Here is a 15,688-nt window from a genome sequence, read left to right on the forward strand (position 1 = left end):
GTGTAGCCTGTCGTAGCCCCCCCTCTTGACTACAGTTGAAGTCTTTTCCCATATAGACCTATATAATTTCCTGACTAGGCGTTGTTTCTATCCATCCTACAGTATTCTCACCAAGCGAGGAGATGAGCCCGCTATTCTGCACGGAGGGAGGGAGAGCTCTCCTACTCTGTCCTACTGCGCATTTCGCAATGTTCTAGGTCTATTTGTTCTCTGGCAAAGCAAGAGGGGCTGGGAAACTCATTCGCTCTCTGGCGTTGGTAATTGTTTTTTTTCTCCTAACTGGTTGAAATCCGTCGTGAGTTCCTTCTTACAAGAAGAAGTAGGCTGAGATTCCTACGGCGCTGAATGAGAGAGAGAGAGAGAGAGAGAGAGAGAGAGAGAGAGAGAGAGAGAGAGAGAGAGAGAGAGAGAGAGAGAGAGAGAGAGAGAGAGAGAGAGAGAGAGAGAGAGAGAGAGAGAGAGAGAGAGACGGAGCGAAAGAGAGAGAGAGAGAGTCCTTTATATTGTAGATGTGGGAGCAGCTCTCAATATGAGCACACAGCTCGGAGGGTGAGGACCATCAGTAACAGCATCACCAGCACCAGCAGCAGCGGCAGCATCAGTCCCCGCGATGGATTGTGTTCTGTGCAACACTCTGTGTGCGCGGAGATGGAGGCCGTGAAGGCAGATAGATAACAATCAGGATAGCATATTAAACTCCAATACCCGAGCTCGTGATTTAAACCGTGATTTCAATCCATCAGGAAAGTTGATTTCGGGCACTTTTATGATTCCGCGTCTCATTTGCTACCGTCGGCCACTTCAACGGGGCATCAGCTGTGCTCATCTCCTCCACATCTTCCTGACTATTCTAAGTGGCAGCTACTAGACCTGACTGATGACACTCTGTTATCGGGATTTCCTTTCTCTTTATGCCCGGACCCCAACCAAGCCTCATATTCTGATTGGGCAGAGTATGTCTTTGGAGGATAAGCTTGGCAACAAGGGCTTATCATTCACTCCGATGGGGATAGAGGATAATAACATGAGGAACGGCAGAGGCCTGTCGGACCAATGGGCTGATAGCATGGTGGTTCGGCCCCGGACAACGGAGCGAAGCATCACCGTCCACAAGAAACTGGTCCTGGGGTTCGCCATCTCCATCCTCACCCTCATCGTCGTCACGGCCATCGCGGTTCTCCTCAGCGTCCGGTTCGAGGAGTGCGCTGGGGAGAGCAGCTCACGAGGGGGCAATGGCTCTAACGCCAAGTTCAACGGGTCACGGGATGGGAACGGGAACCACAAAGATGAAGAAGCCCAGCCGTGGAGACACCTCCGGTTACCGACATCTCTCCGGCCCCGGCACTACGACCTGCGTCTCTCAGTATACATGGATAACTTCACCTTCTCCGGGGAAGTGAACATTGAATTCGAGTGTGTGAACTCGACCAAATTCATTGTGCTTCACACCGACCGCCTCGAGGTGGAGAAAGTGGCGGTTTACTCGGATAATAAAAAACCCGGTGTCATGAGAATCCACCGCCAATTCCATTACCCGGGAAACCAGGTTTATGTGATCGCTTTGCACAGGGAACTGAAGCCCATGAGGACGTATAAAGTAAACATTACTTTCGACGCTCAAATAGAAAGTGAACTCCTGGGATTTTTCCGCAGCTCATATATGCTGCAGGGAGAGAGAAGGTAACCCTTTACATTTACAGTTACTCTATGCATCCACACCCCATGGCATGATGACGTGTGAGTTAGCGTTGTGTTTATAGCCTGTACAGTCCACTAACCTACAGCCTGTACAGTCCACTAACCTATAGCCTGTACAGTCCACTAACCTACAGCCTGTACAGTCCACTAACCTATAGCCTGTACAGTCCACTAACCTACAGCCTGTACAGTCCACTAACCTACAGCCTGTACAGTCCACTAACCTACAGCCTGTACAGTCCACTAACCTATAGCCTGTACAGTCCACTAACCTATAGCCTGTACAGTCCACTAACCTATAGCCTGTACAGTCCACTAACCTATAGCCTGTACAGTCCACTAACCTACAGCCTGTACAGTCCACTAACCTATAGCCTGTACAGTCCACTAACCTACAGCCTGTACAGTCCACTAACCTATAGCCTGTACAGTCCACTAACCTATAGCCTGTACAGTCCACTAACCTACAGCCTGTACAGTCCACTAACCTACAGCCTGTACAGTCCACTAACCTACAGCCTGTACAGTCCACTAACCTACAGCCTGTACAGTCCACTAACCTACAGCCTGTACAGTCCACTAACCTACAGCCTGTACAGTCCACTAACCTATAGCCTGTACAGTCCACTAACCTACAGCCTGTACAGTCCACTAACCTATAGCCTGTACAGTCCACTAACCTATAGCCTGTACAGTCCACTAACCTATAGCCTGTACAGTCCACTAACCTATAGCCTGTACAGTCCACTAACCTATAGCCTGTACAGTCCACTAACCTACAGCCTGTACAGTCCACTAACCTATAGCCTGTACAGTCCACTAACCTACAGCCTGTACAGTCCACTAACCTACAGCCTGTACAGTCCACTAACCTATAGCCTGTACAGTCCACTAACCTACAGCCTGTACAGTCCACTAACCTACAGCCTGTACAGTCCACTAACCTACAGCCTGTACAGTCCACTAACCTATAGCCTGTACAGTCCACTAACCTACAGCCTGTACAGTCCACTAACCTACAGCCTGTACAGTCCACTAACCTACAGCCTGTACAGTCCACTAACCTACAGCCTGTACAGTCCACTAACCTATAGCCTGTACAGTCCACTAACCTACAGCCTGTACAGTCCACTAACCTACAGCCTGTACAGTCCACTAACCTATAGCCTGTACAGTCCACTAACCTACAGCCTGTACAGTCCACTAACCTACAGCCTGTACAGTCCACTAACCTATAGCCTGTACAGTCCACTAACCTACAGCCTGTACAGTCCACTAACCTATAGCCTGTACAGTCCACTAACCTACAGCCTGTACAGTCCACTAACCTACAGCCTGTACAGTGCACTAACCTATAGCCTGTACAGTCCACTAACCTACAGCCTGTACAGTCCACTAACCTACAGCCTGCACAGTCCACTAACCTATAGCCTGTACAGTCCACTAACCTTATTCCCCCCCCCCCTCAAATGAAACAGATGAGACATTATATTACGAAGCAGCCTTTACTTTTGATCAGGTTTTGTCCTGTCATGTCTGTCTCTCAACCCAAGTGCCTACTTCAAAGCAGCGCGTGACGCTGTCATCTGAACTCTGAGTCCCACGGTAACACGCGCCCGTTTTGGGCTTCAAGCCCCTTTCAAAACATTGAGTTCTGTATCCGCTGATAACCAACCATTAGTGTGTGTAATTAATGAGGGACTGCGCCTGTTCAACTTCGACACCCTCTGGTGGCATTCTTTAAAATAAAAGCATTACATTGTATAATACCCTTATAAAGTACATTTTGGTATCAAAACTATACATCCTACAACAGATATGAACAGCCTAGAGCGGTGTTTGTGAGACAGGGAAACGGTGTTTGTGAGACAGGGAAACGGTGTTTGTGAGACAGGGAAACGGTGTTTGTGAGACAAGGAAACGGTGTTTGTGAGACAGGGAAACGGTGTTTGTGAGACAAGGAAACAGTGTTTGTGAGACAGGGAAACGGTGTTTGTGAGACAGGGAAACGGTGTTTGTGAGACAGGGAAACGGTGTTTGTGAGACAGGAAAACGGTGTTTGTCAGACAGGGAAACAGTGTTTGTGAGACAGGGAAACGGTGTTTGTCAGACAGGGAAACAGTGTTTGTGAGACAGGGAAACGGTGTTTGTCAGACAGGGAAACAGTGTTTGTGAGACAGGGAAACGGTGTTTGTCAGACAGGGAAACAGTGTTTGTGAGACAGGGAAACGGTGTTTGTCAGACAGGGAAACAGTGTTTGTGAGACAGGGACACGGTGTTTGTGAGACAGGGAAACGGTGTTTGTGAGACAGGGAAACGGTGTTTGTGAGACAGGGAAACGGTGTTTGTGAGACAGGGAAACGGTGTTTGTGAGACAGGGAAACTGTGTTTGTGAGACAGGGAAACAGTGTTTGTGAGACAGGGAAACTTTGTTTGTGAGACAGGGAAACGGTGTTTGTGAGACAGGGAAACAGGGAAACGGTGTTTGTGAGACAGGGAAACGGTGTTTGTGAGACAGGGAAACAGTTTTTGTGAGACAGGGAAACAGTGTTTGTGAGACAGGGAAACAGTGTTTGTGAGACAGGGAAACAGTTTTTGTGAGACAGGGAAACAGTGTTTGTGAGACAGGGAAACGGTGTTTGTCAGACAGGGAAACAGTCTTTGTGAGACAGGGACACGGTGTTTGTGAGACAGGGAAACGGTGTTTGTGAGACAGGGAAACGGTGTTTGTGAGACAGGGAAACGGTGTTTGTGAGACAGGAAACTGTGTTTGTGAGACAGGGAAACAGTGTTTGTGAGACAGGGAAACTTTGTTTGTGAGACAGGAAACGGTGTTTGTGAGACAGGGAAACAGGAAACGGTGTTTGTGAGACAGGGAAACGGTGTTTGTGAGACAGGGAAACAGTTTTTGTGAGACAGGGAAACAGTGTTTGTGAGACAGGGAAACAGTGTTTGTGAGACAGGGAAACAGTTTTTGTGAGACAGGGAAACAGTGTTTGTGAGACAGGGAAACAGTGTTTGTGAGACAGGGAAACGGTGTTTGTGAGATACCGAAAACTGTTCTCCCCAAAAAACGTTTGTAAATTCCAAACGGTTTGACAAAACAAACTGTTATGACCCATCTATGAACAGCCTCTCACCAACACACACCGGTTTGGCTCTATGATGACGCTCACAAGCCACACAGAGTTGTTAGAAGGTAAAGGGTTCTTCTACATAGAAGACCATAGGAAATCCCAGGTCATAGTGTCTATAATACTGTAAGGGGTTAATCTAGAAGACCATAGTAAATCCCAGGACATAGTGTCTACAATACTGTAAGGGGTTAATCTAGAAGACCATAGTAAATCCCAGTTCATAGTGTCTATAATACTGTAATGGGTTAATCTAGAAGACCATAGTAAATCCCAGGTCATAGTGTCTATAATACTGTAAGGGGTTCATCTACATAGAAGACCATAGTAAATCCCAGGTCATAGTGTCTATAATACTGTAAGGGGTTAATCTAGAAGACCATAGTAAATCCCAGTTCATAGTGTCTATAATACTGTAATAAACTCACATAGTCTCTGTCACAATCTCCATACAGTCGTCACCGACGAGTTAGATACTAATTTCCCACTGAGTAAACAATTTCTGTACTTACAGAATTATTATAAATGACATTTTATAACGTTTTTGCTCGGTGGAACTTTTTCTCCAATTAAACTAACAAATGCAACTGTTGGTCAAATAGTTTTTGGTTATCATGAAAAGCAAAACTGGGTAAAACAGGTCAATGTTCTGTGCTGTAAATATGAGGGCAGACGAAGCAGATGAATGAAAGGAGTGAGTTTCTGCATCTTCACTGTGGTCGACCTGGAACCAATGGAGTTATTAGCCTAGGCAGCGTAGCCTAGTGGTTAGAGCGTTGGACTTGTAACCGGAAGGTTGGGAGTTCAAACCCCCGAGCTGACAAGGTACAAATCTGTCGTTCTGCCCCTGAACAGGCAGTTAACCCACTGTTCCCAGGCCGTCATTGAAAATAAGAATGTGTTCTTAACTGACTTGCCTGGTTAAATAAAGGTAAAATTACAAAAAAATTTGCAAGATAAACACTGACAAATATATATTTACATGTGTTACTTTTTATACCGCACCCCAGTTGGCCTTTCATGCCCGATCACGCAAGTTGAATTCAGTCCATCTACTCTTACTTCTGTTGAGTTCTACCAACATGTTTCCTCAATTGATATTTGCAAATGCAAGTGCCTTAGTGAATGAGTCTGTTCGATCTACATCTGCAGTGTTAGTTTGCATGGAGTAACATAATGGCATTGGCATTCATTTCAGAATAAATAGCCAGTTAAGCGCTCTCAGCAGTGTAAGTCCTTCTGGGAGCCTCTGTCCAATATTCACATTCAGTGGTCGAACACAAACCGCGACAACGTTGCAATCTGTTTTACTGGAAACATAATGCGTCATGGTGTAGTGTACAACGGCCACGTTGTCCTCAGCCCTCACTCCATACGGCCACGTCGTCCTCAGCCCTCACTCCATACAGCACTGTATCTGTAGCCCTCACTCCATACGGCCACGTCGTCCTCAGGTCTCACTCCATACTGCACTGTATCTGCAGGCCTCACTCCATACAGCACTGTATCTGCAGGCCTCACTCCATACAGCACTGTATCTGCAGGCCTCACTCCATACAGCACTGTGTCCTCAGCCCTCACTCCATACAGCACTGTATCTGCAGGCCTCACTCCATACAGCACTGTGTCCTCAGCCCTCACTCCATACAGCACTGTGTCCTCAGCCCTCACTCCATACAGCACTGTATCTGCAGGCCTCACTCCATACAGCACTGTATCTGCAGGCCTCACTCCATACTGCACTGTATCTGCAGGCCTCACTCCATACAGCACCATGTCCTCAGCCCTCACTCCATACAGCACTGTATCTGCAGCCCTCACTCCATACAGCACTGTATCTGCAGCCCTCACTCCATACAGCACTGTATCTACAGCCCTCACTCCATACAGCACTGTATCTACAGCCCTCACTCCATACAGCACTGTATCTACAGCCCTCACTCCATACAGCACTGTATCTGCAGCCCTCACTCCATACAGCACTGTATCTGCAGCCCTCACTCCATACAGCACTGTATCTGCAGCCCTCACTCCATACGGCCACGTCGTCCTCAGCCCTCACTCCATACAGCACTGTGTCCTCAGCCCTCACTCCATACAGCACTGTATCTGCAGGCCTCACTCCATACAGCACTGTATCTGCAGGCCTCACTCCATACTGCACTGTATCTGCAGGCCTCACTCCATACAGCACCATGTCCTCAGCCCTCACTCCATACAGCACTGTATCTGCAGCCCTCACTCCATACAGCACTGTATCTGCAGCCCTCACTCCATACAGCACTGTATCTACAGCCCTCACTCCATACAGCACTGTATCTACAGCCCTCACTCCATACAGCACTGTATCTGCAGCCCTCACTCCATACAGCACTGTATCTACAGCCCTCACTCCATACAGCACTGTATCTGCAGCCCTCACTCCATACAGCACTGTATCTGCAGGCCTCACTCCATACAGCACTGTATCTACAGCCCTCACTCCATACAGCACTGTATCTACAGCCCTCACTCCATACAGCACTGTATCTGCAGCCCTCACTCCATACAGCACTGTATCTGCAGCCCTCACTCCATACAGCACTGTATCTACAGCCCTCACTCCATACAGCACTGTATCTGCAGCCCTCACTCCATACAGCACTGTATCTGCAGCCCTCACTCCATACAGCACTGTATCTACAGCCCCTCACTCCATACAGCACTGTATCTACAGCCCTCACTCCATACAGCACTGTATCTGCAGCCCTCACTCCATACAGCACTGTATCTGCATCCCTCACTCCATACTGCACTGTATCTGCAGCCCTCACTCCATACAGCACTGTATCTGCAGGCCTCACTCCATACAGCACTGTATCTGCAGGCCTCACTCCATACAGCACTGTATCTGCAGGCCTCACTCCATACAGCACTGTGTCCTCAGCCCTCACTCCATACAGCACTGTATCTGCAGGCCTCACTCCATACAGCACTGTGTCCTCAGCCCTCACTCCATACAGCACTGTATCTGCAGGCCTCACTCCATACGGCACTGTATCTACAGCCCTCACTCCATACAGCACTGTATCTGCAGTGTACCATGTTGGTCAGTCAGTTATTCTATAAGCCCCGTGAGGTAAGACCTTGTTCCATTGGTCAGTCAGTTATTCTATAAGCCCCGTGAGGCAAGACCTTGTTCCATTGGTCAGTCAGTTATTCTATAAGCCCCGTGAGGCAAGACCTTGTTCCATTGGTCAGTCAGTTATTCTATAAGCCCCGTGAGGCAAGACCTTGTTCCATTGGTCAGTCAGTTATTCTATAAGCCCCGTGAGGCAAGACCTTGTTCCATTGGTCAGTCAGTTATTCTATAAGCCCCGTGAGGCAAGACCTTGTTCCATTGGTCAGTCAGTGAGAAGGTCAGGGCCACACACACACACACACAACATTGACTGGACCGCAGTCAGTCAACAGGCCAATGGGTGTGACAGTCTGTCCATGTACTGTAGATACTGCCTCATGCATTTACCATGAGCAGTGGAAGGGGGAGTGTGTGTCATTTATCATGAGTAGTGGAAGGGGGAGTGTGTGTCATTTATCATGAGTAGTTGAAGGGGGAGTGTGTGTCATGCAGGTGATAGAGGACCCAAAAGCGACTTAACAGAAACAGAGTTTATTCAAGTCCAAACAGGGAATAACAGAAATCCTCTAGTCTGTAGAGGGGAATAACAAGAGAAGCGGCCACAGACTGCAGGTCGCTTCGGGTAGGCGCAGGCCGTAGTTGACAGAGACACCTGCTCACACGCAGCATCTGATGAAGGCAAAAAACACGACAGGACAGGGCGATACACAATCACAGCAAAAACACGACAGGACAGGGCGATACGCAATCACAGCATGGTGAATACTAAACAAGGAACCGACGGGACAGGAACGGAACACAAAGGAATAAATAGGGACTCTAATCAGGGGAAAGGATAGGGAACAGGTGTGGGAAGACTAAATGATGATTAGGGGAATAGGAACAGCTGGGAGCAGGAACGGAACGACAGAGAGAAGAGAGAGCGAGAGAGTGAGAGGGGGGGGGAGAGAGAGGGATAGAAAGAGGGAAAGAACCCAATAAGACCAGCAGAGGGAAACGAACAGAATGGGGAGCACAGGGACAAGACATGATAATAAATGACAAACATGACAGTACCCCCCACTCACCGAGCGCCTCCTGGCGCACTCGAGGAGGAATCCTGGCGGCAACGGAGGAAATCATCGATGAGTGAACGGTCCAGCACGTCCCGAGACGGAACCCAACTCCTCTCCTCAGGACCGTAACCTCCCAATCCACTAAGTATTGGTGACCCCGTCCCCGAGAACGCATGTCCATGATCTTATGTACCTTGTAAATAGGTGCGCTCTCGACAAGGACGGGAGGGGGGAGGGAAGACGAACGGGGTGCGAAGAAAGGGCTTAACACAGGAGACATGGAAGACAGGATGGACGCGACGAAGATGTCGCGGAAGAAGCAGTCGCACAGCGACAGGATTGACGACCTGGGAGACACGGAACGGACCAATGAACCGCGGAGTCAACTTACGAGAAGCTGTCGTAAGAGGAAGGTTGCGAGTGGAAAGCCACACTCTCTGGCCGCAACAATACCTTGGACTCTTAATCCTGCGTTTATTGGCGGCTCTCACAGTCTTCCCCGCAGACAAAGGCAGACCGGTAATGAAGCCTAAGGCGATGTGAGACCATGGTCGAGAAGGAATGGGGAGCGGTCTGAGACGACCGGCAGGAGGAGAGTTACCCGACTTAGTCTGCGCGCAGTCCGAACAAGCAGCCACGAAACGGCGCGTGTCACGCTCCTGAGTCGGCCACCAAAAGCGCTGGCGAATAGACGCAAGAGTGCCTCGAACACCGGGATGACCAGCTAACTTGGCAGAGTGAGCCCACTGAAGAACAGCCAGACGTGTGGAAACAGGAACGAAAAGGAGGTTACTAGGACAAGCGCGCGGCGACGCAGTGTGCGTGAGTGCTTGCTTAACCTGTCTTTCAATTCCCCAGACTGTTAACCCGACAACACGCCCATAAGGAAGAATCCCCTCGGGATCAGTAGAAGCCACAGAAGAACTAAACAGACGGGATAAGGCATCAGGCTTGGTGTTCTTGCTACCCGGACGGTAAGAAATCACAAACTCGAAACGAGCGAAAAACAACGCCCAACGAGCTTGACGGGCATTAAGTCGTTTGGCAGAACGGATGTACTCAAGGTTCTTATGGTCTGTCCAAACGACAAAAGGAACGGTCGCCCCCTCCAACCACTGTCGCCATTCGCCTAGGGCTAAGCGGATGGCGAGCAGTTCACGGTTACCCACATCATAGTTGCGCTCAGATGGCGACAGGCGATGAGAAAAATAAGCGCAAGGATGAACCTTATCGTCAGACTGGAAGCGCTGGGATAGAATGGCTCCCACGCCTACCTCTGAAGCGTCAACCTCGACAATGAATTGTCTAGTGACGTCAGGAGTAACGAGGATAGGAGCGGACGTAAAACGTTCTTTAAGAAGATCAAAAGCTCCCTGGGCGGAACCGGACCACTTAAAACACGTCTTGACAGAAGTAAGAGCTGTGAGAGGGGCAGCAACTTGACCGAAATTACGAATGAAACGCCGATAGAAATTAGCGAAACCTAAAAAGCGCTGCAACTCGACACGTGACCTTGGAACGGGCCAATCACTGACAGCTTGGACCTTAGCGGAATCCATCTGAATGCCTTCAGCGGAAATAACGGAACCGAGAAAAGTAACGGAGGAGACATGAAAAGAGCACTTCTCAGCCTTTACGTAGAGACAATTCTCTAAAAGGCGCTGTAGAACACGTCGAACGTGCTGAACATGAATCTCGAGTGACGGAGAAAAAATCAGGATATCGTCAAGATAGACAAAAACAAAGATGTTCAGCATGTCTCTCAGGACATCATTAACTAATGCCTGAAAAACAGCTGGCGCATTGGCGAGACCGAACGGCAGAACCCGGTACTCAAAATGCCCTAACGGAGTGTTAAACGCCGTTTTCCACTCGTCCCCCTCTCTGATGCGCACGAGATGGTAAGCGTTACGAAGGTCCAACTTAGTAAAGCACCTGGCTCCCTGCAGAATCTCGAAGGCTGATGACATAAGGGAAGCGGATAACGATTCTTAACCGTTATGTCATTCAGCCCTCGATAATCCACGCAGGGGCGCAGAGTACCGTCCTTTTTCTTAACAAAAAGAACCCCGCCCCGGCCGGAGAAGAAGAAGGCACTATGGTACCGGCGTCAAGAGACACAGACAAATAATCCTCGAGAGCCTTACGTTCGGGAGCCGACAGAGAGTATAGTCTACCTCGAGGAGGAGTGGTCCCCGGAAGGAGATCAATACTACAATCATACGACCGGTGAGGAGGAAGGGAGTTGGCTCGGGACCGACTGAAGACCGTGCGCAGATCATGATATTCCTCCGGCACTCCTGTCAAATCGCCAGGTTCCTCCTGAGAAGTAGGGACAGAAGAAACGGGAGGGATGGCAGACATTAAACACTTCACATGACAAGAAACGTTCCAGGATAGGATAGAATTACTAGACCAATTAATAGAAGGATTATGACATACTAGCCAGGGATGACCCAAAACAACAGGTGTAAACGGTGAACGGAAAATCAAAAAAGAAATAGTCTCACTGTGGTTACCAGATACTGTGAGAGTTAAAGGTAGTGTCTCAAATTTGATACTGGGAAGATGACTACCATCTAAGGCAAACATGGGCGTAGGCTTGTCTAACGGTCTGAAAGGAATGTTATGTTTCCGAACCCATGCTTCGTCCATGAAACAACCCTCAGCCCCAGAGTCAATCAAGGCACTGCATGTAGCACCCGAACCGGTCCAGCGTAGATGGACCGACATAGTAGTACAAGATCTAGATGAAGGGACCTGAGTAGTAGCGCTCACCAGTAGCCCTCCGCTTACTGATGGGCTCTGGCCTCTTACTGGACATGAATTAACAAAATGTCCAGCAACTCCGCAATAGAGGCACAGGCGGTTGGTGATCCTCCGTTCCCTCTCCTTAGTCGAGATGCGAATCCCTCCCAGCTGCATGGGCTCAGTCTCAAAGCCAGAGGAGGGAGATGGTTGCGATCTGCGGAGCAGGGAAACACCGTTGATGCGAGCTCTCTTCCACGAGCCCGGTGACGAAGATCTACCCGTCGTTCTATGCGGATGGCGAGAGCAATCAAAGAGTCCACATCTGATGGAACCTCCCGGGAGAGAATCTCATCCTTAACCACTGCGTGGAGTCCCTCCAGAAAACGAGCGAGCAGCGCCGGCTCGTTCCACTCACTAGAGGCAGCAAGAGTGCGAAACTCAATAGAATAATCCGTTATGGACCGTTCACCTTGGCATAAGGAAGCCAGGGCCCTAGAAGCCTCCCTACCAAAAACTGAACGGTCAAAAACCCGAATCATCTCCACTTTAAAGTTCTGGAACTTGTTAGAGCAATCAGCCCTTGCCTCCCAGATAGCTGTGCCCCATTCTCGAGCCCGGCCAGTAAGGAGTGAAATGACGTAAGCAACCCGAGCTCTCTCTCTAGAGTATGTGTTGGGTTGGAGAGAGAACACAATCTCACACTGCGTGAGAAAGGAGCGGCACTCAGTGGGCTGCCCGGAGTAGCAAGGTGGGTTATTAACCCTAGGTTCTGGAGGCTCGGCAGGCCAGGAAGTAACAGGTGGCACGAGACGTAGACTCTGGAACTGTCCAGAGAGGTCGGAAACCTGAGCGGCCAGGTTCTCCACGGCATGGCGAGCAGCAGACAATTCCTGCTCGTGTCTGCCGAGCATGGCTCCTTGGATCTCGACGGCAGTGTAACGAGCGTCTGAAGTCGCTGGGTCCATTCCTTGGTCGGTTCCTTCTGTCATGCAGGTGATAGAGGACCCAAAAGCGACTTAACAGAAACAGAGTTTATTCAAGTCCAAACAGGGAATAACAGAAATCCTCTAGTCTGTAGAGGGGAATAACAAGAGAAGCGGCCACAGACTGCAGGTCGCTTCGGGTAGGCGCAGGCCGTAGTTGACAGAGACACCTGCTCACACGCAGCATCTGATGAAGGCAAAAAACACGACAGGACAGGGCGATACACAATCACAGCAAAAACACGACAGGACAGGGCGATACGCAATCACAGCATGGTGAATACTAAACAAGGAACCGACGGGACAGGAACGGAACACAAAGGAATAAATAGGGACTCTAATCAGGGGAAAGGATAGGGAACAGGTGTGGGAAGACTAAATGATGATTAGGGAATAGGAACAGCTGGGAGCAGGAACGGAACGACAGAGAGAAGAGAGAGCGAGAGAGTGAGAGGGGAGGGGGAGAGAGAGGGATAGAAAGAGGGAAAGAACCCAATAAGACCAGCAGAGGGAAACGAACAGAATGGGGAGCACAGGGACAAGACATGATAATAAATGACAAACATGACAGTGTGTGTCATTTATCATGAGTAGTGGAAGGGGGAGTGTGTGTCATTTATCATGAGCAGTGGAAGGGGGAGTGTGTGTGTCATTTATCATGAGCAGTGGAAGGGGAGTGTGTGTCATTTATCATGAGTAGTGGAAGGGGGAGTGTGTCATTTATCATGAGTAGTGGAAGGGGGGAGTGTGTGTGTCATTTATCATGAGCAGTGGAAGGGGAGTGTGTGTCATTTATCATGAGTAGTTGAAGGGGGAGTGTGTGTCATTTATCATGAGTAGTGGAAGGGGGAGTGTGTGTGTCATTTATCATGAGTAGTGGAAGGGGGAGTGTGTGTCATTTATCATGAGCAGTGGACGGGGAGTGTCTACTTTAGACCAGAGTCCTATTCCCTATATAGTGCACTACTTTAGACCAGGATCCACAGGGTCACTATTTCTAGAAATAGGTCGCCATTTTGTGAGTCACGCTGATCGTCATCTGAACTCTGCGTATTGAACAACGGCTCCCAGCAGCAGGTCGGTCACACAGCCACACGCCTAACATCCAGTCTGGTAGATAAGTGACTTGGTGACTTGTACCGTAGGTTCAGTCGAGCGCCGGGGCAGCTGGCTGGGGGGTCGTTAAAGGACATGACTTCAGTCATTTGTAAATCAATGCTAATTACACATGATTGGATCGACCGTGACGACAAACAGAGGATTCACCGCGAATGGAACCCTGTTCCCTATGTAGTACACTACTTTAGACCATACCCTATGTAGTGCACTACTTTAGACCAGGGCCCTATTCCCTATATAGTGCACTACTTTAGACCAGAGCCCTACTCCCTATATAGTGCACTACTTTAGACCAGAACCCTACTCCCTATATAGTGCACTACTTTAGACCAGAACCCTACTCCCTATATAGTGCACTATTTTAGACCAGAGCCCTATTCCCTATACAGTGCACTACTTTAGACCAGAGCCCTATTCCCTATATAGTGCACTACTTTAGACCAGAGACCTATTCCTTATATAGTACACTACTTTAGACCAGAGTCCTATTCCCAATATAGTGCACTACTTTAGACCAGAACCCTATTCCTTATGTACTGCCTTACTTTAGACCATTCCCTATATAGTGCACTACTTTAGACCAGAGCCCTATTCCCTATATAGTGCACTACTTTAGACCATTTCCTATATAGTGCACTACTTTAGACCAGAGCCCTATTCCCTTTATAGTGCACTACTTTAGACCATAACCCTACTCCCTATATAGTGCACTACTTTAGACCAGAGCCCTATTCCCTATATAGTGCACTACTTTAGACCATTCCCTATATAGTGCACTACTTTAGACCATTCCCTATATAGTGCACTACTTTAGACCATTCCCTATATAGTGCACTACTTTAGACCATTCCCTATATAGTGCACTACTTTAGACCATTCCCTATATAGTGCACTACTTTAGACCATTCCCTATATAGTGCACTACTTTAGACCATTCTCTATATAGTACACTACTTTAGACCAGAGTCCTATTCCCTATATAGTGCACTACTTTAGACCATTTCCTATGTAGTGCACTACTTTAGACCAGAAGCCTATGCAGTAGTGCACTAATAGTGTGCCATCTGGGACTCAGACAGAGAACGTGTTTCAGAACAGAGGTACAGGACAGGACATTAGGTTTTAGTACTGTAACAAATAGTTTTCATAACAGCCATCGCCATATTGGATAAATATTGATTGATCTTATATATAGCTTTTGCATTCCAGATGGACGCTCAAAGCGTTTTATAGTGTAAGAGAGGGGGACATGAGCCTGAGTGCCAGTCTGTTTGTGTTATCATGCCAACTCCCTGTCACAACTCCCTGTCACAACTCCCTGTCACAACTCCCTGTCACAGCTCCCTGTCACAACTCCCTGTCACAGCTCCCTGTCACAGATCCCTATCACAGCTCCCTGTCACAACTCCCTGTCACAACTCCCTGTCACAACTCCCTGTCACAGCTCCCCTGTCACAACTCCCTGTCACAACTCCCTGTCACAGCTCCCTGTCACAGCTCCCTGTCACAGCTCCCTATCACAATTCCCTGTCATAGCTCCCTGTCACAGCTCCCTATCACAACTCCCTGTCATAGCTCCCTATCACAGCTCCCTGTCACAGCTCCCTGTCACAGCTCCCTATCACAACTCTCTATCACAGCTCCCTGTCACAGCTCCCTGTCACAGCTCCCTGTCACAGCTCTCTATCACAGCTCCCTGTCACAGCTCCCTGTCACAGCTCTCTATCACAGCTCCCTATCACAGCTCCCTGTCACAGATCCCTGTCATGCCATGTTTAGCTTGACAATCTATGGAGTTGGCGAGAGCACAAAGAGATGTGTGATCAG

The 15,688-nt window shown here is 48.8% G+C and overlaps 1 protein-coding gene across 1 annotated transcript in view; it reads left to right on the plus strand.

The window, feature by feature from the left end:
* The first annotated feature begins 915 nt into the window (after nt 1-915).
* LOC123994315 (thyrotropin-releasing hormone-degrading ectoenzyme-like) overlaps nt 916-15,688 on the plus strand; it is a 64,753-nt gene continuing 49,980 nt past the window's right edge. Inside the window, exon 1 of the mRNA XM_046296805.1 lies at nt 916-1,680. Within this exon, the coding sequence (XP_046152761.1) occupies nt 956-1,680 (725 nt within the window). The 5' untranslated portion in view covers nt 916-955. The remainder of the gene's footprint in view (nt 1,681-15,688) is intronic.

The sequence above is a fragment of the Oncorhynchus gorbuscha genome, linkage group LG14, assembly GCF_021184085.1.
Source record: "Oncorhynchus gorbuscha isolate QuinsamMale2020 ecotype Even-year linkage group LG14, OgorEven_v1.0, whole genome shotgun sequence".
NCBI lineage: Eukaryota > Metazoa > Chordata > Actinopteri > Salmoniformes > Salmonidae > Oncorhynchus > Oncorhynchus gorbuscha.